The sequence below is a fragment of the Arachis ipaensis genome, chromosome B9, assembly GCF_059453495.1.
Source record: "Arachis ipaensis isolate K30076 ecotype BB chromosome B9, ASM5945349v1, whole genome shotgun sequence".
In the NCBI taxonomy this organism is placed as follows: Eukaryota; Viridiplantae; Streptophyta; class Magnoliopsida; order Fabales; family Fabaceae; genus Arachis; species Arachis ipaensis.
Window position 1 is genome coordinate 158,434,453 of NC_142444.1, and position 25,326 is coordinate 158,459,778.

Sequence of the window (25,326 nt, forward strand, 5' to 3'; positions counted from 1 at the left end):
AGAAAGCAATTTATAGGAATCTTAAACAAACAACCAGTGAGGTACCAGTTGATGATTCACTTCTTCGGATCCCAAACTAAACCAAACAAATAATAATAAAACAATGAAATGCAAGATCATGATTCTTCCTATATACTCATTTTTGGAAACAGAATTTTCAAAGATAACCATGACGAAAACCCATGTAATAGGCATTGTTATTAGGAGGAGGCAGTGTAGGAGCAACATTGAAGGCAGCAGCATCAGATTTGTTGCTATCAAATGCATGATCATAACGATTAAGTAATCCATTATTACTATTAACCCCAATAATTCGTGAATCCATGTTGGTTTGGTCCATCATGATGATTTTGCTAACATGTTTTGCCAAGTTCTTCTTGAGCTCCTCAATTGATGCCTTTAGTTGGATCAATTCATGAAAACCAAGATCATCAGTAGAGCTTTCCCACCAAAACTGCCTCTGCCTCGCTTTCCTCACATGATCAAGCTCCTCCCCACGCTTCTTCTCCATCTCCAAATGGTTAAGCAGTTGTGTAAGTTGCATATTGAGATCACGGACATTAGCGTTTCTATGCGCCTCAACCAGTTGTTGAGTACTCGATATAGACTCGTGAGGCGGGTTCAGGACGAGATAACGATCGATGATAGACTCTACCTCCGGATGGCCAAAGGAGAAGGCCTTATCGGCCGGAGAGAAAACCACGATCGTTATCTCGACCCCACAAAGTGTGCAAAGTTCACTTGCTTTCTTGAATAGCCCTGACCGCCTCTTAGAGAATGTAACTTGTAAGTGACTCTTTTTTGGAATTTTCTCAATAGGTATCTTTTGGCGACCTAAGCTGGATTTTTTCTTAGACATTCTTCAAAAGCTATGAACACAGCAAAGAGAGAAAGAACAAGAGAAAAGAGAAACCCAAATGATTCTACTTCTCTTTGGCTTTTTGGGTTCCTTGAGTGGAAACTAACAAGAGAGATATATATACATGTATAGTCCATCTTTGGTTCTTAGAAACAAAGTCAATTAATTTTCCATTTTATTGTTTTATGAATTTTTATTGTCACCCCAAAACGAGCAAGTTACATAATCTTTGATCTTAATACATGATTGAATGATGAAATACTAGTAGCCATAGGAAAAATGGATTTTTACTTCTACAATATCTTAACCGCATTCAATTCCTGGTTTAAAACTGCACTCTTAATGCTTATCAAAAACTACACTCAACGCGTTAATTTGAGAAAATGACAAATAGGTCTCTGGCCTTTTGTTTCGCGGATATTTTCGTCCCTGATCATTGAAAAATACTTTTAAATCTCTGATCTTCACAAAACCTGGACGGATCAGTCCTGACAGAGGCATTTGGACGGATCAGTCCCTGACGGAGGCATTTGGACGGAAGGACTGATCCGTCCAAGTTTTGTGAAGGTTAGGGACTTAAAAGTATTTTCAATGGTCAGGGACGAAAATGTCTGCAGGACAAAAGGTCAGGGATCTATTTGTCATTTTCTACGTTAATTTTCTTTATTGCTATTTAGCATAATCTTAGTTGGACTCTCATAAATTATAATGGTTTGTCTTTAAGGTTACCGCCACATAAAAATGGATAGTAACTATCGAGTAAATTTTGTAGCCTCACGTAAACTTTTTTATTATATTGGTTTTTCAACATATATCATCAACATAAAATTATTTCCTAAAAGACATTTTCTGATAAGATATTTTCATAGGAATTATTTTTCAATCAACACAATGTTTTATACATGATTGGTCCTTTTAATGTTTGATTTATTTGCAAAAATGGAAATTATCTCGATCCTTTAAAAGATTGTAATAGTAATTGGCTAACCAAATATGTTTTTCTTGTGTGGAGGCATATCTATTTTCATTAAAACAAACACAAACCTTAATGTATTAAAGTGTTTCATTCCATTTTCGCTTTTTTTTTTTTTTTTTTTTTCAACGGAGGGAATTTTTTATTAATGATTAATAACAAAATACGGTACATATACGATCTATTTAATTTTGGAATAAATGAATTCATACATACATCATGATAAGCAATTCTTATCGAATTCATGGTTAAAATTATCTCTAAAAAATGACTCATTCTTTAAATTTATCTTTAAAAAAGTTTATCAATTAAATTAATTTTTAAAATTATAAATTAATAATTTTTGTTCTTTCATTATTCAATTAATAATTTATATCTATAAAAGGTTAATTGACAATACACATGACACCTAACATGTTTAATTGGACGTTGAACAAATATTTTTATAAAAATTTATTAATTTAGTTCATTTTTTAATTATATAAAGCATAATCTTAATATAATCTAACAACACTAAATTGATAAATTTCTATAAATATATTTATCCAGCGTTTAATTGGACATGTTATGTGTCATGTATGATGTGAGTTAACATTACATATTATCAATTGTTGTCGAAAACTATTAATTGATAAGTGACTGAAAGACAAAAATAATTAATTTATAATTTTTGAATGCCAATTTGATTGACAAAATTTTTCAAAAATAAATTTGAAGAATTAATTATCTTTTAGACACTAATTTGACTATTAATCCAATTCTTATTGATTTATATTTTGAATATTTTTAGTTTTATTGATAAACTATGAAAGAATAAGAAAAGAAAAGATGAAGAACTTTTATTGTATGTTGATTGATTGAATTGAATTATAAATTATGAAGGTAAAATTAAATATATATAGAGCATTGGTCTATGAAAGATAAAAACAAATAAAGATAAGATAAGAATAAATAAATACAAGATAAATATAAGATAAAATAAAATAATAAAGTCTAAAATTGTAACTGAATTTATGTATTTTGTTGGGCTGAATTTGTAAGTCACGAGACTTCTTTATTGTTGTCATGGACTAAGGTGGAAGTGTAGTTTAATATGCCCCCGCAAGCTAGTGGATGGAAGATGTCAATAATCCACAGCTTGAATAAATTCCGATGAAATTGTTGAAGAAGACACGTTTGATGTGGTGACGCAGAGGGAGATGCGTGCGGCAGAGCTAGAGCTGCCAACGGCAAAAAAAATTATATAAAAAAAGATGATGTGCTTGAGGGAGAGAGAGCAAGTAGCGATCTTCAAAAAAAAATCGCGTAGAGCGCAATAAGATCTTCAGAGGGTGCGTATGGCGCAATAAGAGTAGTCTTCAGAGGGCGCATAGAGTGCAATAAAAGAGTGCGCGTTGAGCGCGGTTAGAAAGAGAGCGCCTAGAGCGCGATAAAAAAAAGAGGGGTTGTTGAAGAAGAGAAAGAATTTGATGGAAGTGGGTCAGTGGATATGGGTGAGGGTCCAACTGGAAGACTAACTGAATCTTATTTTTGAGAAGGCGTGTTTGGCAATGTTGGGTTGAGTCAGGGACTAACCTACGTAGAATTATGTGGGGGCACTTGCCCCCACTCTTATTTCAGTTTTTTTTTTTTTTTAAATATACATATTATATATATGCCTCCATTTTAAATTTTAAATGGCTTCACTACAAATAAACTTAGTCCAATTATTTAAAGTCTCAAGCCTATTTTATTTTTTTATTTTTTTAATTATTAGTTAACCTAATCAAATTTAGTCTTCTCCCATTCTCAAATTTCAACCATCACCACTATTTTATTCTCTTAAACCATCTTCTTAATTATTTTTAACTTTCTTTTTCTGTTCCTTTTCTAGTGGTCATTTTCTCTTCATCAAAAGGTAAATTTTAAATTTTCTATTATTTTTATATTACTCTCTATGACTCTATGTATCTTTCAATTTCATTGTTTTTCTTTTTGATATTTTCAATTACAAGTTTTAATTCAAACAATTATAATTTAAGTATTAATCTAATTTTTTATTCTCTTCATGAATTTATATGTTTCATTTTATTCTTAATTTAGTGATCCTTATTATTTATTTGTTTATCTTTTGTTCTATTTTATTATATGTAACTATGTTGCATATAAATTTTTAAAGTTAATTGATCAATTTACTAATTTAGAATATATATTTTTTATTTTTAAAAATAATAATAATAAATATTTTAAAAATATTTTTCGTTCTATTTTATTATATGTAATTTTTGTTTTTTTATTCGAATAATTAATGTGCATTTTTATTTTTTTAAATTTGAATTCATATATCTTTTGATAATAATGTATATTATTTTTGCCCCTCCAATATAAATTTTTTGGGTCCGTCACTGGGTTGAGTGTATGAAATTAGACATTTTTTGTGACTAAGGGCAAGATCATTTCATAAAAAATCACATTCCTAGAAATCTCAATTCTTTTATCTTCTAAAACATAAACAATATATCCTTTAAAAACCATGTTGAAAACTAATAAACACAACCTTTTTAGCTCTTGGATCAAATTTTGATCTATTTGCCATTAGGGTAGAAACAAAACATAAGCATCCAAAAATTTTAAGGTCGTGGTAATTTGGTGGATGATTAAATAAAATTTCAAATGGTGTTTTAAAATTAATTGCGGATGATGGAACTCTGTTAAGTAAATAAATAGCATGTTTAATAGCATAAGACCAAAAAGATGATGGTAAATTAGATTGAAATATAAGAGCACGAGCTATATTTAAAATATGTTGATACTTGCGTTCTACCCTTTCATTTTGTTGAGGAGCTTCAACACAATTACGTTGATGAATAATGCCCTTTGAAGCATAAAAGTCATGTAAAATGAATTATGGTCCATTATCGGAACGAATAGCTTTAACTTTAGGGTTGAATTGTATTTCAACTAAAGTAATAAAATTTGTAACATGATTTTGTACTTCTCCTTTTGATTTTAATAAAATAACCCATGTAAAACGGCTAAAATCATCAACAATAGTAAAAAAATATTTATGATTATGAATAGAATTTTGTCGAAACGGACCCCAAATATCAAAATGTAATAAATCAAAATTTACATTGACTTTGTTAAAACTTTGAGAAAAAGAAAGTTTCTTTTGTTTAGAAAGATGACACCTATCACAAACCTCATCATGATGCATAGAGATAAAAGGAAAATGTTTATGTAAATGATTAAGTTTTTGTCCAGAAAGGTGTCCTAAACGAAAATGACATATATTTGAAGGTGTAATGGGTTGGGATTGGATAGAATTTATGGATTGTGTAGTGGATAGATTTTTACCGAAATTGAGTTCAAGGAGATATAATCCCTCTCTCATTCTACCCAAATCAATCGTCCCCAAATTATTGCTTTGTAGAGTGCAAGAAGAATATGAAAAAGTGAGTTCACATTCGAGTGCTGAAGTAATTTTTGAGATGGAGATAATATTAAAGTTGAAATGAGATAAATAAAGAACATCATAAAAAACTAACGATCGTGAAAATTGAACAATACCTTTATAAGAAACAGTCATTTGAGAATCATTTGGTAAATGAACAATAATAGGAGAAATTTGTGTATAAGAAATGAACCAAGATAAATTTGATACAATGTGATCTGTGGCACCAAAATCAATGATCCAAGTATTCAAGAATGAATCTTGATTTGAAAAATTGTTAACAATAGAAAAAGTACGGAAAGAACAAAGATAATGAGTAGTTGAACTTGACAAAAGTCCAAGTTGGTTTGAATGACGAGTTTTTTTATTAGAAGAAAGTGCCATGAAAGTGTCATTATCCTCTATCTTCAGTTATGTCTTTTTCTTCTCTTTCATCTTCTCATCATAAGTTTCTTTTATCTCTACATTCTAATGTTGAGTCAAAGTCTTTTAAGGATGCCAATCAAGACTCTAATTGGCGTAGTGCTATGAAAGATGAGTTGGATGCTCTTGAGTTAAACAAAACTTGGCGTCTAGTTGATTGCCCTGCAGGCGTTAAGCCGGTTGGCTGTAAATGGGTCTATCGCGTCAAATGCAGGCATGATGGTTCAGTTGATTGATATAAAGCACGCCTTGTGGCTAAAGAGTTCACTCAGACTGAAGGTGTTGATTTCTTGGAAACATTTTCTCCTATTGTCAAGCTTGCCACCATCAGATTAGTTTTGGCATTGGCCTTTATGAAGCATTGGCGCATATATCAGTTGGATGTCAATAACGCTTTCTTATATGGGGATCTTTGTGAGCATGTTTATATGACTCTGCCACCCGGATTTACATCTCCTCGACCGAATCAATGCTGCAAGCTGCTAAAGTCACTATATGGTTTACGACAATTTAGTCGTATGTGGTATGACAAATTTTCTCATCTTTTGCTATCTCATGGATATCAACAGACCTTATTTGATTATATTCTATTTGTTAAATTTACTGGTACTCAAATTTCTATCCTTCTAGTCTATGTTGACGATATTATTCTCACTGGTAATTCCATTTCTGAATTTGCTGCCATTAAATCTATTTTGCATCAACACTTTCGAATTAAAGACTTGGATCCATTAAAATATTTTTTGGGTATTGAGGTTACTCAATCAACGAAGAAAATTTGTTTATCTCAGAGAAAATATTGTCTTGATCTTTTGGAGGATTCTAGTTTGTTAGGTGCTAAACATGCCTCTGTTCCAATGGATAGTACCACAAGACTATATCAAGACAAAAATCCCCTGCTATCTGACCCTTTTGTATATCGCTGTTTGGTTAGGCGTCTTATCTCTCTCACAATTACTCGATCAGACATCATGTATGCCACTCAACAATTAAATCAATTGATAGCATCCCCTACTGAATCTCATCTTCAAGTTGTTAAGCATGTGTTACGATATCTGAAAAGTAACCCTGGCAAAGGCCTTTTTTTTAAGAGAATCAGAAATTTAGCTTCTCGGCTTCAGTGACTCTGATTGAGCCGGATGTCCTGACACTCAGCGATCTTTAAAAGGCTATTGTTTCTTCTTAAACAGTTTTCTAGTCTCTTGGAAGACCAAGAAATAAACCACCGTTGCCCGCTCATCTACTGAAATAGAATATCGTGCGCTTACCAACACATCTTGTGAACTTCAATGGATACTAAATATGTTACAATTTTTACGTATCTCTCCTATCCACCCACCAGTTTTATATTGTGATAATAAGAATGATCTTCATATTACTGCTAGTCCAGTTTTTCATGAACGAACCAAACATCTAGAAGTTGATTGTCACTTGGTTCGACAAAAAGTTCAAGCTAAAGGATGAAAAGAAAAGAAAAGAAAAGAATAGGAAAAAAAAAGAATAGGAAAAGAAAAGAAAAGATGAAGAAATTTTTATTGATTGTTGATTGATTGAATTATTCATTGTGGGAGGAGGTTGAAAAAGAAGCAGGGTAATGTCTCACCGGAAAGATGATAGCTTATGTCACATCTTCAAGAAGGATACCAATACTCTGATACCATGATAAAACTATGAAAGAATAAGAAAAGAAAAGAAAAGAACTTTTATTGTATATTGATTGATTCAAATGAATTAAATTATAAATTATGAAGGTAAAACTAAATATCTATAGAGCATTGGCTTATGAAAGATAAAAACAAATAAAGATAAGATAAGAACAAATACATATAAGATAAAGATAAGATAAGATAAGATAATAAATATTAAAATTATAACTAAATTTATATATTCTATTAGGTTAAATTTGTAGGTCACGAGATTTTTTTATTGTTGTCATAGATTAAGATGGAAGAGTAGTTTAATATTTATTAAATTATATATATATATATATATGTGGTCGATAAAAATTGATTAATTTAATTTAGGACTTGTGGTTGTCCTTTTTTTGGTATGATTCTTTAATCAAGTTTTTAGTGCTATATATTTCATTGGATTTAGTGGCAAATCCAAAAACCTTATGAAGGATCAAAAATATAAAACTGTATAACTTAAATATTGTGTTATATATTTAGTGATATTGGCTTTTTATTATTTTTAATTAAAAACTTTCAAGTATCATATTAAAATCGAAAGTTTTACCAAAAAAATAAGAATTTCATATTTTAATATCATTCATAACTGAATTAATTTTAAAAAACTCTTTTATATCAAAGTTTTTTCGCATAAAACTCTCATTTTTGTCCTTTATTATTATAAAGATATAACATGAATAATATAGATCAATTTCACTAATATTTTTAATATATCAATTTAAAATAAATTAATAAATATAATATGTAAAATATATTCATATTAATAAATAATTTATTTAGTATGTTCTGATTTTAATATCACAAAAAAATGTTAATATAATTTAATTTTATGTATATATTTTCTTATTATATTCAGTTAGGAGTTGTTATATATGAAAATTAAAGTATTTTTTATATGATAAATTGATAATAGATGTAAAGTTAAGAAAAAAAATAGAAAGAACAACAAAAAAAATTTAGATTCATTGATGAATAAAATGAATAGTGGAGTTTGAACCGTACCCATATATATTTGTAGTATAATAATATCATCAATCAACCACTAGAATGTAATATACATTGTCAAATACTAAGATATCATATAATATATAATCAAGTTTGAAAATACTGGAAGGTCAGGACTCACATTAGTTTTTTTTTTTTTTTTAAGGTATTCCTTAGTTCAGCGGTAAGATAAAAATTAATCTATTGCAAATTAGAATTCTATTTAAAAAGAGTTTAAATTTTCAATGCTCGCTTAAACAAACTAATAAATTAACCATTAAATCAATCCAACTTCATTCACTCGCACCCCTTCCTACTCCGCCACTGATCCCCCGCCCTTCTCTATTCCCCAGTTGAAGCCCATATGATATGTAGCCCCCATAAAAAAGGTATTGAAACTGAATTGGTTAGTGATAAAATATGTTTGCCTCCTAAAAAATCACACCAACTCCGATCTTTAGCGGTTGAAAAAGTGCTTTTAATATACTGTGTGCGAGTATTGTGTATAGTAATTTAAAAAAAAAAAAAAACTTTTTAAGTCTGTCAAATTGAGGGGTTATAATATGATTTTATCTAATTTATCTTATTTCCCCAATTGAAGGGTTACTTTTTAATGGTAATTTGGTAATTTAAATTTATTTATGAGTTTTATCATTTGAAACTAAAAAATTTTAAATATTTCATCAATTCCACAAAACTCTTATTTTCCAATTCTCTCATCATATTGAGGACTTTTGATGGACTTAAAACTTATTGCAAATTTAAAGGATATGGAAAACATTAATAAAAGATGACCTTTATTTTAAGTTTTTAACCAGAACAAGAATAATATACATATAGAGCAACAATATCGCAACTGAAAATTAAAATAGAAATGATAGCCACAATCAACAATACATGAAGATATATGGTTCAAGACCAATTAGCTAGCTAGCTTGCTAAGATGAGATGAATCATAAACCCTAATAATAGGTCCTATATTCATGTAACAAACATGAAACTAATTAGACTTATTTTCTACATAAGCTAAAAAAATTAACATAAACTAGAACAAAGAAATGATATTTGTATCACTTTTTTGTATATATCTTTTTTGTATATCTTCTATTCATATTATAAAGGATAAGTTTTATACTAATCACTTTTAATACAAAAAAAGAAGGTATACAAAAAAAATATAAGTAAAAGTAGTACTTATAATATTTATTTTTATGAATAATAGAAATTCAAAACAATCCACCCATATTTCCAAACCCTCCCATACCAGTGTTGATGTTAAAACCATGTTGGTGCAACATGCTCCAATCAGCAAACATGGGATTATGCATCAAACGGTTCTCGCCGTTAAGCATCAGAGGTTGACGAATATGGGAAGCGAAAAGTTGAGGCACATGATGAGTTGTTGGTGGTGGGAAAGGAGGTTGGTGATGATGCACCACATCACTTGAAGATGGCAAACCAAGGAGTGGCTGAGGAGGGTTAGCAACAATGCCTTGAATATGGAGCTTTTCAGCATAGTACATAACACTCTTCTTGAGTTTTTCTAAAGCCGCCTTCAGTTGGTTAAGTTGGGTCTTGTCCATATTTTCAATGGACAAAGCCCACCAAAACTGTGTCATGACAGTTTTTTGAAGGCGGCTCAGTTCGTTGCTACGTTTTTTTTCGACGTCCAGCTGGTTGCTAATTCGTGTGAGCTGCTCGTTCAGCTCACACACACTAGCACTTCGCTGGGCCTCGATGAACTGCATGGTGCCTGATGAGTTATGCATCGACGCATGCATGAGGTAACGATCTATGATTGTTTGAACGCTTGGGTGGCCAAAGGAGAAGACCTTCTGTCCTGGGGAAAACACGATGATTGCCACTTCAGCACCACAGAGAGTGCAAAGTTCACTAGCTTTGTTAAACAATCCACCACGGCGCTTGGAAAATGTGACTTGGAGGTTGCTCTCATTGCTCATCTTTTTCATCTCAATCTTTTGGCGACCACGGCTTTTCCTAGCAGTAGACATGGTCAAGAGAATGATCTAGCTTACTAGAGAAGAAAAAAAAATGATATATGACTAATTAAGTGTATTTGGCAATGTATGTAATAAGATAATTATAAATGAGGGTGAGGGCTTTAATTTATAGGTGTTTTTGCATAGATATCCTTCCATTTGATAACACACAGTTGGCAAAAGGTAGGACGCCTTTAGAGTTAGCATTAAAATTACTTCTGAATTAAGAGATTCTGAAAATCTCAATTGTGTGGCGTATATAGTAGGGAGTTAATGTAAAGGGAAAAAGTAGGATTGTGTGCACTTCATATTCTAGCTTAGCCTATTCAACAGTTTGGGATAAAATATTTAACAGGCAAATTCAGAAATTTGATATGAACAATTTTCATCTTTTTACACTAATTTTACTATAAAATTAATTTTTACTAACAATTAGTTAACATTTTATTTTGTTCTATTATTGTATTTACTTTATTATATTTTAACTATAATAGATGTTTTTTGTTATCATCATGTAATTTTTTTGAAATCTTAATCCACGTTTCAAATGAAATTTTTTTTTTTCAAATAAGAGGAATTTTGACAACTCCTGCTAATTTCTATTGGGTTGGATTTCAGAAGTCATTTTAAAAAAAATAACATGTCGAATCATCCATGGCAAACATAATTCATTCTTGGTTACCATTAGTAAACATAATAAATCCTATCTTTTACCGTTTAAGTCCAGCCTCATCTCCAACTCCCACAGCTGTTCCTTCCCGAAGACACATTCACAAAAGATATCTCCATTAGGAGGCACATGTATAAAAAGACACTTCTTAAAGACACATGCATAAAAAGATACCTCTAATAAATGATGCATTCATTCCTTCTTCTCTAAATATACGTTCCATCGACGAAGTCGTCGGAGGATGCAGGATTTTTGTTCGCGGTTTCGGGACGACATCGAGGGATACGCGTTTGATGGCAGTCGGGTGATGGAACACGCACGAGTTTTTGCGATAACAGGTTTCACCGTCACGAAACGGCAACGCAGCGATTATTGCGGCTGGAACGCCAGCGCATCGCAACTCATACGATAAAAACTTTTGCCGGAGTCAAACGGCTGCACACCAAGGAGCCAGTGACATGATGGTTGTGCAACTGTGATGGGAGCGCGCTACAGCGGCAGCGAAGTGACGCTATTGGCGAGAAAGAATATGTCTAAACGGACGCTGATCACAATAATTTTGTGGACAATTACTCAACACAATCTTTATTATTCAAATTTTTTATTAATGTCATTTTTCAAAATTCAAATTTATTAAAATAATTTAAAATTATTAATTATTAATTGAGTTGTCAAAATTTGACATATTCACTCTTAATACCTAATACTTTTCTATTTTGATATTATAAAATGGCGTGAAACACGAACATATTGAATAAAAAACTGTTTATCGGATTGACAATATACTTCTGTAAATTGTACTTTTTACGAATAATTTTTTTTTTTATAATACGCTCCATGTGAATTGTACTTTTATGAATAAAAAGAATTTTTCTACTCCTACAATACGCTCTCAAAATTATTTATGTCACAAACATCTCCATAAATTTATTAAAACTAAATTATCTAATATTTGAGTGATTCACCAATGTTAAATCAATATAAAAAAAATTGGCCTGAAAAACAATTAAGATTGGAAGAATATCATCTTGCAACTGTCGTGTTGCATCGCCGCCAATTTAACTTCTGTAAGTGATTTTAATGAGAATAATTACAGAAAATAAACAATAATTTGAAGGGGGATGCTCCCATAAAGTTGTAGAAAATGTCTTTTTATAAAGACGCCTACGTGTCGTCATATTATTGGACGTTTTTAGTGAACCAATTTTTTTAAAATTTTTTAATTAACCAAAATAAAACCAATTTTAATATTCTAAAATCCGGTCAGACCGACCGGTCTAACCGGTTCAATCAAAAACCGACTTAAAAAATGGTCTGATCCACTTTCCAAACCCACCCCTTCCCCCTAACAAGTAACACCCACCCATTTCCCCTAGCACCCACCCATTTCCCCAATACGTGAATCATATATCACTATCACCTGAAGTATGAACCCATAGCACCTTCCAAATTCACCCTACCAAAACCCTAAGTTCTCCCTGCAACCGTTCTGCCGCGGTGCCGCCGCCGTCCGTGCTGTCGGCGCCTCTGCTTCCTCTCTCGTAGTTCGGCGTCCTCCTTCCCCCTGTCCCCGTCCTCCCTGGATTCTCTCGAACTTGGAGCAGCTCGCCGCTATGTCGCCACTCGCTGTCGTCTCGCCGGGCACTGTCCATGTCGTCGTCGAAGGTTAGCGGCACTGCCTTTACTTCGGTTCTTCTCTTCCTTTTATGCCCTGTTGTTGATTTTTTAATGTGAAACTGTGACTGGGTTAATGGAAAATCAAATAATTGATTTTGTGCTGTTGCTCTTTTTTTAATTCCTGAAGCTTTTGTTGAAATTTTCTTGCTGCTGCTAAAAATAGAAATCAAATCATTACTGAAATTTTTGTTTAGCTTTATTGATTTCACGTTTAGTGTGATTAGGGATTACTTGTTACTGATTTGTAACGATTGTTGCTGAATGCTAAAAATGAAAATCAAATCAAGTGTTGTTTGCCTGAATCTCTTGGTCTCAGTTTGTATGTCCATGAAGGGCTTCTTCTCCATGTTTTCCTTTTCGCATTCCAACATCCTTTGCCTCCTCACCATCGCCATCGCTGCCACTTTGTCCTTTGGTTCTTGGTGTTTCGCCTCTTCCTGCACGAAATCTCTGTATAAGTTAGGGAATGTTCCGCAGTGCGGACTCCAAATTTTAACTTTGTAGGGAGTACAAGGCTGTCCAAAAGATTTTACTCAGGGACCACTTATTCAAAACGCAGTTGAAGCATAAAAAAGTAAATAATTAAAGAAAGCATGAAGCAAAGATCATAATAAACCACACTCAAAAGCCTTCAAATATAGGGAAAAAAACAACACAGGAAAAAGAAAATCTATGAATAAACTATAACAACCAAGTCTTGTCCAGTAGATGTCTAGATGAGTCAGTTATGGCCCCATTTGATAAAACTTCAACTTTTCAAGATTTGTATTAGCTATGTTTGGTAAATCAAAATAAAAGTAACTTTTAATATGCATAAGCTACAAAAAATGCATTTGGTAAAATTACTTTACCATTAGTGAGTACTAATACTCGCAATGCAACAATAGTTATAATCAACATATCACAAATTTTCACCCCTAGTTTCTATCAAGAAAAAAAAGGGGACAAAATACTTAAAAATGGATTAATAAAAATATACATGTCTAACTCAAACCTATCGAGTTATGTTAAGACGACATAACCTTTTTAAACTCATCTTTAACTCCTTATTCATTCACTAAAGGATGGATGAAGAGTGAACCCACCATCAAAGCAAGTTCCACACTCTATCTTATGATGATGTAGTGATGAGTCAAAGTATGAGTTTTTAAGAATTGTCACCCCAACATTTATCGTAAATAAAATACTACTTAACCTTGAGGATTACGACTTCTATCTTCAATTTTTTCCAGCACAAGGATATTACCCTTGTTGTCCCTTCCAATCCTCATGGTGTCATCAACATATCTATGAGAAAGATTGAAATAAGAAACAACAAGAATTTTCATCAATGATAGAATAAAAGACAGAGAAAAACAAGCGTGTTTCACAAGCGTGTTTCTCATTTACTTTACGCCAAAAATTAAAATTTTATTCAAAATCGCCTTTTAATTTTCGGATATTTCAGTTTTGGAGTGCTTCTCCCTCGTATCACATCTAGCTAGCTAGGTTACCACGCCAAAAACCCAATCTTTTTTCAGACCCTAAATAGTTATATTTTATTTAACACTATTTTGGATACAGCCTCTCAAACACTTGATTAGGAATAGGATTCAAAAGCTTCTCAATTTCCTTCTTCTTATCCGGATTATTAACAGCATCATTCTTGAGCACTGCAAGAATCTCATCAGCCGCGCCGCGAACAATGCTGAGAGGCTGCCGGCCAAGATGCTGTTGAATGACACTAAGCATGGCCTCATAGGCAGCCCTAGTCTCTTTGGTCTTGGGCTGATACACGCCTTCCTCAGTGGCAGTGAGGACACTCTCTTCCAGGAGGCGCCGGCGCTTGCCCTGTCGAGACAGGGGCTCGGTCAAAGGGTCACGCTCCTAATCATCACTGCATTCTTTTCCCGTTTCTCTGCTTCAAGAACCCTAGTCATCACCTCAGGTTCTCTCTTTGCTCTGCTTTCTAGTCTATTTTCTTTAATTAGTTAGTTAGTTAGAATTTGCATGTTGTTAGTGGATTTAAGCGGTTAAGATAGGTTAGGATTAGTTTAGTAGATCTTTGTTAAGTTGCAAGTGTTGGATTATGGCTATTATGGATTGAATTCCGCTGAAAATTGCTTGATTATGCTGAATTTCTGCATTGCACACCACATGCTTGATTGAATGCCTATGTAATGTTTTGCATTTTATTTATGTGTTGTATCTACTATAAAGATTAAATTGCGAAAATGTTAGGCACACTGTTCTTGGATGAGGCACTTTTGGCTATATTTTGATGCTTGTTCAACTTACAATTCATTAGCACATTGATTTTGTTGTTTTGTCAACACCTATAGGATTTCTATGTTCATAATTCTTGAATTTTGGGTGAATCCTCAATTTGTGTGCATTTAATTTGTTGTTTTCTACAAGTAAAGAACCTTCACCGAGAGAATGTTATCTACTAAAAAAAATGAAAATAGCTAACAACTTTGAGTATGCTTTATTTTTTGTTCTGGAAAAGAAGGATGGTATTTCAAAATTTATATAGGTTCCAATGAACAACATGTTCTAATAGATCAAGCATAATCCTAAGATGTAAGCTTATGACAGTACTGATGTAAGCATGGTCTGAGTAAATTGGTGCCATCTTCATTTGTCCACTATAGACATTTTAACATAGAGCAATACTTGAGATGCCAAATTTCCAAGGTCCCATCCACTTTAGGTAATTTGGGTTTGTAGCTTCTATCTATTTCTTTCCAGTAGCCCACCACTTGCCAATAACTGCTGGATGCCCCTCATAATTTTTTGTTCCTGGAGTTTTGAGTTATCACAGATAAAGCACTGTCTTTGTGATGAAAGAAGAAAAATTTTAATAACTCCATTTATTTATTCCTTTGAGAAACTGCTTTTAGATGGGCTTTCTGCTTTGCTTCTAGTATATTTTATGTTGGTCCTTGTTTTCAAGTTTGGATATGATCTTGCAGGGAAGATGATAAATGCTGTCTTTTTCCGGTCATCCTTTTTCTGTTCAAGTCGATACAAGCTCGCTTTGTCAATTGGCACATAGCAAATAGAGAAATCCACGATTTTTCTCTCTTTTGTCCGGATTCAGATGCTTTTTGGGCTCATGAACCTGGTTTATGATAGCAAATAGGAGGAAAGAAGTATTAGAATGTGAACATGGATGTTAAGCTTTTTGACAAACCCATTGCTTAGAAGGAGGCTTTGTTTCGTCGTGGTTTTGAGTCATGCTGTGTAAATACATTTAGAGATATGTATAGGAGAATCAATCAAGTACAAATCTGTAGCTTTGCTTCATTGTAAAAAATCAGAGAGTACAGCTTCAATGGATAATGCCAACAAAGTCTTTAATTGTAATTAACTTTTTTATGACTTTATTATGTGTTTATAATTTCAATGTGTTTATCTGACCACTGATAACTCCCATTTTGCACCAGCACCTTGCTTGACTTTGCAATAGCTTTACCACTTTCTACCGAAACAACATTAACAAAGAGCTTCCCATCCCTTGGGTACCTACAAACAAGAAAATCAGCATTTGTTATTATTAACAGAACCATCTATTTCCTTTATTTCCCCGCACACTGAATTACTATTGAAAACAATTCTAAAATCAACATACAACTTTTTTAGCAGCAAAATTTGGATAAAAAGAGTATAATTTTGGTGATTTAGACATTTCCCCCCTTGATTACAACTACTTTAGAACTTAAAGATAAATCATCTTTGCTTACTTTTAACATGTCACTTGTAGTCATTCAATATTATGGAATGTGGCCTTCTGATATTTAAACCATTTGACATGGACTAGATAATAAGACTTTTTAAAAAAAAAAAAAAACTAATTAATTTACGTATTGTCATTCAAGAGAAAACAAAATACAATGAAGACCATAGAAAAACTAGAAATTGATATAATACTTGTCTAAGGTTTATATATGAGTAGTTTGTTGACAAATCTCAAGTTGAATGAATGATGAATGATCACGTTTTCTTTTTCTTGGTTATGTAATGTGTATCTTTCTTTTCTTTAGCTTATTAGGTGCAGACTAAGCAAAAATTTTCACCTAACAGCAATCTTAAGACATCATAAAAATAAATAAATAAATAAATAAATAAAACATTGTGCTTATTTTGCTTCTTTACGTTAACCAAAGAAAGGCTAAACATTCCTCATCATGTAATATGAAAAAAAATTGACAGCCGGATTTCTTCTATGAAAATGTCCTCAATAATATAATCAAGGAGTTTAAAAAGAATTACTAGATCACAATCATATGTTCATCAATTCATTTATGCTCTGATACATTATTTACATCAATATATAATGTGATAAAATGGATCAAAAAATTCATCACCTAAACACATCATCTCCATAATTGCATTGATGGGAAAAGATTCATCTACCCTCAACTACAGATTTAGACCAAGTAAGAGACATTGAAGAAGTATTAGACTGGCGAATATCTTCAAATGTTGGGTGTGTTGAATAGCTAAAATAATTAGAATACTCAGAAAAAATATCCCCAGATTTCAACTTTAGAAGCAAACAAGTATCCGCATTCTCATTCTCTGATTCTTCTCCTCCCTCATTGTTCCCTTCTAAAATACTCACAACTTGTCTCATGTTTGGTCTTGATTTTGGTTCAGGGTATGCACACAACAATCCCAACTGAAGAACCTTCTCAACTTGTTGCAGATTGAAGTCTCCTTTAGCACTTAACCTCTCATCAAGTGCATTCATTAGTTCCCCTTTAACCATTAGTCCCCACACAAGCTCCACAAGAGGTGGCTTACCTTCTTCCATAGGCCTCCTTCCACACATGACCTCTAAAATCAAGATTCCAAACATGTACACATCCGTGCGAGTCGAGGCTTGTCCAGTCTTGATCACTTCTGGAGCCATGTAACCAACTGTTCCAACCAACTTTGTTGTGCTAGCAACTTGGCCATGGCTATGCATTCTTGCTAATCCAAAGTCTCCAAGCTTTCCATTCATATCCTTATCAAGTAACACATTGCTGGCTTTGATGTCCCTATGCAGAACTTGTTCTTCCCAACCTTCATGCAAATACAACACAGCAAAGGCCACACCTTTGATATTTCTTATTCTCTCTTCACAGTTCAGCATCATGCTCTCATCACAAAACACTCTCTTATCCAAACTCCCATTATCCATGTATTCATAAACTAACAAGAAATTTCCCATGTCTTTCTTGCACCATCCTCTCAGAGCAACCAAGTTTCTCTGCTTCAATCTTCCAAGGCTTGAAATTTCTGCTAGGAACTCTCTCACGCCGTCATTCTCTTGTGATATTCGCTTCACTGCCACCTCTGCGCCGCCTCTTAGAACACCCTTGCATTTGATAAAGCATTCAAGTCTCAAGGATTCTATATTATAGCTAAACAGAACAACTTCACTTTAGTTCACCTTAATTAATTATCATCCATTTCCAAAATACTAAGCTTCTTCACATAATAAATTTCCTCTTCTTTGATAAAATTCAACAAATAAAGCACTAGTTTTCGCTGTTTCTAAATTACAATAGTAGGATCTAAGATTCTGAGGCTTGCATTGCAAATTCCGCACCAAACGCATAATCAGTTCATCACCGCGAATCAACAATTGCGAAAATACAAAGCGTATTAACCTAACGTGAAAAAAAAAAAACAGAACTCTACTTCACACACTATTGCATTAGCATACGTAAATGGAAGAATAAGGGAAAAATAAAAATTAAATTAAATTACCTGAAGAGCCTTAAAATGAGAGAATCAGAACTCAAATCTTGTATCAGCTGCAGATTTCGAAGAAGCCTTGTTCTTACTCAACCGAAATATCCTCTCGTCTATCTTCTGAATCACACTCACGTTCGTAATTGGTAACTGGTAAGGTTTCGTGTGATTAATCGTAATGAATGGAATACAATACTACTTACCATTCCACATTTCCTGGTGACTGCTTGTGCTTCGGTTCAAGGGTGTCGGAAGAGTACCCGTATGGATTGTGCGTTACAGCCACACCAGGATTCACCTGTGTTGATTTGCTTGAAATAGGTCTATGTATGTTCCTATGGCTCCAGAGAAACATCTTTCACCAGAGTCTCTTACTTCCAGAAGGAAGAACTTGGCTTGAGGAATGCCTTCTCAACATAAATCTATCAGCACTGCAGTGAGTCATCACAGACCTGGGGCTTTCAAGATTAGCAGCCACTTTACCTGCTGTAAGTTCCTGTAAATTCTCCAAAGATTGCGACTTTGAATCTGGGAATTGATGAATTGTATTACCGAGAACATCCCTTCTTTCCAGGTTTGAGCATGATCGAGTGAGTTTGGGAGAATCTCAGGGGGTTGCAAATTATTTCACCATTTCACCTTTAGGCTTGAATTTGGGCTTGGGCAGGATAAGGGGTTAGGGTTAGAATTTTTTTTAATAGGGATTTAATTGTATTTTTAAATTATTAAAGATTTAAATATTTGTAAAATAAAAAATTAAGGATATATTTGTCTTTTTATAAAAAATTCAAATATAATTCAGTTTATATTGTGTAAATTGATCGAACAAATCGAATCTAATAATTATAATACGGATAATTAGGTTTATTATTTTTCTCTAATAAACCGATTTTATTTTGAATTATTAAAAAATAGCTTATTAACCGGTTTAATAAAAATGTCCAATCATATTATGCCACGTATGAATGTCTTTAAAAAAAGACATTTTTTGTGTCTTTATGTAAGTGACCTCCTAATTTGAATTATTTTTTAAACAGTTGTTATAGATATAAAGTCGGGGAGAGAGAATTCAATTTGCGAATTATCTCTTTTAATAATATTATTAAAAATAAACACAAATTAAATAAAATATACATCATACTAAAATATTTTAAAAAAGTAACAATTAAGACATAATAATAGACCCTCAAATAAATAAATTAAAATTACATGACAAAACATAAATAAATTTCTACTTATATATTATTGAGCATTCTAAAAGTTGTGTTTATCTTGTTTTAATTCTCTCCCAAATAATTTTACCATATTAACCATTCATATCATTTTAATTTGGGTTAAGTACTTTTTTCGTTTTTAAGTTTTGGGTCAAAATCAAAATTGTCTCCCATCTTTTTTTTATTAAAATCATTCTCAACATTACAAAACCTTGTAAAATCATCCTTTTATTCATGAATAATATTTTTCGGACCATTTTGCCCTTAAACAAAAATTTAAAAAAAAAAACCCTCACCACTAACCCCTGCATCACCATCATAATCGCTACACACACCCTTTCTCTTTCTCTCTCATATTGCAGAGAAGACAACCACGAGCATGGCCTCTTCACTGCCGTTCACCACGGTGACCATTCTCACCGCCCACCATGACCCTTCTCTCCTCCACTACACCACTGTCTACGATCGCCACTGTCAAGGCCACATCCACATTATTTTCAACCTTCTAGATCGATCTCTTAGCTCCTGATGTTCTCAATTGCTAGAAGTAAAACCCCACTAATATCTGTAAATTAATCTTTTGTTTTTCTACTCTCATTTATTTGTTTTTCTCAAAGTTATCAGGAATGAGTAGCACATCACATACTTGAGAAGGAAGATGGCAATCAAAGATGAACGAGCAATTTCGAATCAAATGAGGAAATGCGGGTCGAGGAGGATCTAGTGGCAAAAAAAAATTAACTGACTTCTGCCATTGATGATGTTGTCAAAGTTGCTGTCTCCCGTGGATGATCGATCTGGTTCTGCTGAGAGCAAGGTTCTGAAAACCGGACTGGACTGGCCGGTTCAACTGGTCCAACCGAGAACTGGCGACGAAAATGGTCCGGTTTGGTGTCTAAAACCGTCAAATTGAAAATCGTCTGAAAACCGTTGAATCGGTCGAAAATCGAACGGTTGAACCGGATCGGAAACCGACCGGTTCTTTATAAACAGCGTCGTTTTGGGTTTTGCTTAAAAAAAAAAGAAACCCTCCCAACGCGTTACCCACCTACCCTTCCCCCAACACCCCTCCTTCGCGATTCACCTCACTCACTCAGAATAGCACGTTCAAAACCCTAGCTTCTTCAATGGTTCTGCCGCGCCGTCCGTAGTTGTCGGCGCCTCCACTCCTTCCTCCTTCCCCCTGTACCGAACTCATCCTCTTCTAGCTCGGCACGTCGTCCCCATCTCCCGTGGCTTCTCTGTTTGAGGATTCAAGCTGCTCGCCGTCGTGTGGTTAGTCGTCTGTGGTTCGTTTCGCCGCTCGCCGTTGTCTCTTCGTCGTCCTGCTCTCCGTCAAAGGTTAGTGTCACTGCTTATAGGGTTTTTCAGTTCTTCCTTTCATGCTCTGTTTAGTGAGACTGATTTCTGAATGTGAATGGAAATATAATCATTGATTTTGTGTTGTTGAAATTATTGGTTAAAATGGATTTGTTACTCTGCTGCTATTTTTTAATTTATGAGTATGCTGTGTTTGAATTTTTTTTTGATAGATTTATTCATTTCATATTTAGGGTGATTATTTGTTGCTGTTTTTTAATTTTGTTGCTGATTATTCTTGATTCCTGGCTCTGTTCAGTCTGTTGTGCTATTGATAATGGTGTTTTTGATTGTGTGTATCCTTTAAGAGCTGCTGTTAGTGCAGTGTTGCCTTGTTGATTTCAATTATGGTTTTTGATTGGGTTTTTGTTGATTATTTGTTGCTGATTTTGAAATTTTATTGGTGAAAATCTTGCTAGCAATTGCTCAGACGTGATAATTTTCAATCTTGCCAGCATGAGCGAAAGGATTCCTGGTTGCTTCGAGAGCACCTCGGCTTCTTAGTTAGTTAGCCTTGTTGAGAAGCCATGGACTACATGCTTGTAGGTGTATAACATCTCTGCTGATTCTGATACTGATTGCAATGATGATTCAAACCAATTGTGGTGATCATTGAAAGTTGCTGGCATGGTGGACTTCTCCATGTGGACTATGTATATTTTTTTGGATTGTTCTATGTTGTTTCTGCTATGGTGTGTTTGGCACAGAAAATCAACTGAAGAGTCTGAAGAAACTTGAATTTCAACATCTTCATTTTGTGACTGTGTTCTTACCAACTAAATCTTTGGGTTGTGTCTTGTTATTTTGATTTGGATATGTGGGAATGTTAAGGTATTTATTGTTGTTGATTTGGAACTCTTGAACTTTTATATATCATATGGGCAAAGATTCTTTTACGTGATAATTGGAGGTTACACAAAAAGGGTTGTTCTCAAAACAACTGAAAAATATGGACTAAGTTATAGAAAATAATTGGGTAGTGTTGTTAAATTGAATTAATAATTATTTGTGTTTGTGTATGTGTTTAGATCCATGAAAAGGTACTACTTTTCAGGAAGTTATGCAAGCTTGAACAGACCATTGTGTTGTCTCTTCACATTATGTTATGTGTTTAGATATATTTTTTTACTATTTAACTTTTGAGTTTGGATTTTGATAAGATCATATGTATTTGGTTGATGATATTTTATGTAGTGTTTTAAATTTCGAAGATATTTTAAAATTTATATTAGACTATAATTATATTTTAGGATGTTTATTTATAATTTATTTATTATTCTATTCTAAAACGGTTTTTTCGGTTGAACTACCAGTTAGACCGGTTAGACCAGTGAACCAATAACTAGAGCAGTTTAATGACCGGTCCGGTTTTCAAAACTTTGGCTGAGAGAGATCCAACTTGATCCGTCGAAATCGGGCAAAGAAGGTTCTATGACACAGCATCATTGCCTTTTGCGAAAGGGGTGGAAGTTGTAAAGACAAAAAATGATGGAGATTCAAGTAGCAAAATAAAAGAGTAGAGAGCAGTGACTAATGCTAGAGCTTCAAACGGCATCACAGTGAGAGAGAACGCGTCATTCGGGTCGGGTGCATCTCGGACAGCTTCTTCGGGTTGGGCTTGTGTCAACCTTAATCCACGACAAAAAAAAAAGGATAGTGGGGGTGGGGTTGGTGGTGAGAGAGAGGGAGATGTATAGCGATGGTGATGATGATACAAAGGGTTAGTAGTGAGGAAAAGGTTTTTTTTTTTTTTTGTTTAAGGGTAAAATGGTTTGAAAAATGTTGTTCATGGACAAAAAGATGAATTTATAATATTTTGTAACGTTAAGGATGATTTTAATAAGAAAGAAAGGTTGAAAACGATTTTAATTTTGACCCAAAATATGAATAAAAAAATACTTAACCCTTCTAATTTCATAGTCTCACCTCATTCATATCACCTTTGTTACCATGCAGATATATCTATGTGATTCACTTCACACAATAGATGTTATTTGTTATAGCACACTCTTCCATTTTCTTTTATTGAAAAATATTATTTGTACATTAGAATCAACCACTAAAAATAGTCACCAATGTATTTGTGTGTATATATATATAGTTTAATTTATTTTCAATGTGTATTTATATTCTAATATATATTTTTATACTGATTACTGATTTTGATAACTAATTTTAATGTACCCATAATATATATATATATATATATATATATATATATATATATATATATATATATAATTTATTTTACCTAATAATTTGAAATTTATTATTACGTATATAACTATTACCATAAAACGGTCACATTTTATCTATAATAATAAGTGAATGAATATATATATGAATGAGTCATTTATTCTGTTACTATTAGCTTTTTTAATTTTTTAAATTTTTATATAACTCTAGTCTCTAATAATTTTGATAACAACTTACTATTTGAAGAGTGATCATTAGAAGTCCTAAATGATAAGGGGAAAAAAAAGAAGAATAAAAGACACAGCGAAAACAAAAAGATAAAAATAAAATATAGTTACGTTAGATAATTTTTTTTATTAGATTTTTAAAAAATTTATTTTTAATAACTTAAGTTATGGAATGAATTTTTTTCACTAGACTTTTAAAGAATATGTACTAAAGGAACTAATACTAAGAGTTACTATAGGTTAGATTTTTCAATTTTTTCGTACAATAAGCAAAACAAATTACTTATCTTGTAACACTCTCACTATCAGAATGTCACGCTTTCCAACTATGTCATTCTAATAACAAGAAGTATTACGACGACTTCATATACTTAATAATAAAATAGGAGCCTTTGACTCGAAATCGTATCGCTGTTTTCTTTGAAAAAACTGGAAAAATACCTTATCTTGCAAATCAACAAACATATACATATATATAACACTCTATACATAAGTAGCTATGAATTTAGTATACATACAAAACATACAATTCCTATCTCTCTTACAAAATATAAAAAATATAATATTGATGACGAGCGATAAATAAATAATAACTAAAACAACAATATCGAACAAGCAAAACGTAATAAAACTCTTCGTGAGCTTCGTCATCCGTCTCCTAAAAAGATAAAGCTGTAGGGGGTGATAACTTAACCACACGATCTCACCATAGAGTTTCAGAATTGTCATAAGAAGATATTTAAAGAGAAATCTATTTTCAAACTCAGTGATTATCGATGTCTTGTGAATCTCTTAAAAACCGACGGTTTAACTACTAAAAAATTCAAAGCCTTTTTAAAAGAAATCAGTTAAGTATCCTGAAATCCAAAACTCACTTTTCTTACAAAAGAATCTTAAAATTTTTCTAACAGTATGAATGACCAACCTGTTCCAAAATAGGTTCATTAAGCCTATGCTGAACCAGCTTGATATTTCATACTTTACTAAACCTCAATAAAAAACCAATCACGCAATCAACCAACACTATCATCAATTCAACACCAAAACTCAATCTCAAAAGTATCACACCAGAACAAACACACACAAAACAGACAAGAAAAAACAGGTATAAATAGCAGTTACAGCAAGTAGCTCAGATAGCAGTTAAAGACAGTTAAGCAGTTAGGCAAACCAAAACAAATTCAAATACAAACAAAGCATCCAAATGCATATGATGCATGTCTGTCATATGACTAATGATATCATTTGTCGGTTATATAGCCAAATCTGACATGTCCGGTAGCTAATCCGGACACTATCTCTGTGTTGCGCATTAATATCATTAGAAGGAATACGTGCCCTGTCACCATTAGAGGAATTATGTGCCCTGTCACCATTAGAGAGAATATGTGTCCTGTCACCCTTACAACCTGAGAGAAAATACAGATATACTTGATAAAGTATTTTTCTAGTTTTTTCAAAAAAAAAAAACAGCGATACAGTTTCGAGTCAAAGGCTCCTATTTTATTATTAAGTATATGATATCGTCATAATACTTCTTGCTATCAGAGTGGCGCAATCGGAAACGTGAGATTCTGATAGTGAGGGTGTTACATACCTCACTTGAATATATATAGAAAAACATGTATAAAATACTCATAAAATTTATTCACAAAAAATTGTACAAATTATCTTATAAAAGTATTTAAATAGTTTCCTAATATATTATTCTTAGTGATGAAGACCAAATCTTCCTAGAATAAAATCATAAAATTTGAAATTAAATAAAAGATATGACTCTGAAATTTATTTTAACTAATTTAAATTATATTTAATCTTATTAGATTTGATCATATTTGATTTAAATATTAAATACTTAAATATATAATTATTAATTTAAATTAGATTAAATTT

General features: G+C 32.6%; 2 protein-coding genes and 2 pseudogenes across 4 annotated transcripts; all 4 read right to left on the minus strand.

Annotated features, from left to right (window-relative positions):
* Positions 1-157: 157 nt before the first annotated feature.
* LOC107616133 (agamous-like MADS-box protein AGL62) lies at positions 158-863 on the minus strand. The gene has a single exon (XM_016318132.3). It carries the CDS (start codon positions 857-859, stop codon positions 158-160), a length of 702 nt encoding a protein of 233 aa, XP_016173618.1. The 5' UTR covers positions 860-863.
* Positions 864-9,589: 8,726 nt separating this feature from the next.
* Positions 9,590-10,435, minus strand: LOC107616132 (agamous-like MADS-box protein AGL62 pseudogene; annotated as a pseudogene).
* A 2,049-nt stretch (positions 10,436-12,484) lies between these two features.
* Positions 12,485-13,105, minus strand: LOC107616630 (uncharacterized). Of its 2 annotated transcripts, none has more exons than XM_088498249.1 (2): positions 12,942-13,105; positions 12,485-12,857 (listed from the first exon to the last, which is right to left on the minus strand). In XM_088498249.1, exons 1-2 carry the CDS (start codon positions 13,103-13,105, stop codon positions 12,485-12,487), a joined length of 537 nt encoding a protein of 178 aa, XP_088354375.1. The 2 variants fall into 2 exon arrangements, 1 of the variants encoding a protein (XP_088354375.1); XR_001614580.3 differs by having other exon boundaries at positions 12,774-12,860; positions 12,942-13,079.
* A 3,804-nt stretch (positions 13,106-16,909) lies between these two features.
* LOC107632683 (L-type lectin-domain containing receptor kinase VII.1 pseudogene) lies at positions 16,910-19,044 on the minus strand (annotated as a pseudogene). Its single transcript, XR_015899221.1, has 2 exons — positions 18,453-19,044; positions 16,910-18,057 (listed from the first exon to the last, which is right to left on the minus strand). The product of XR_015899221.1 is annotated as an L-type lectin-domain containing receptor kinase VII.1 pseudogene (transcript).
* Positions 19,045-25,326: the final 6,282 nt, after the last annotated feature.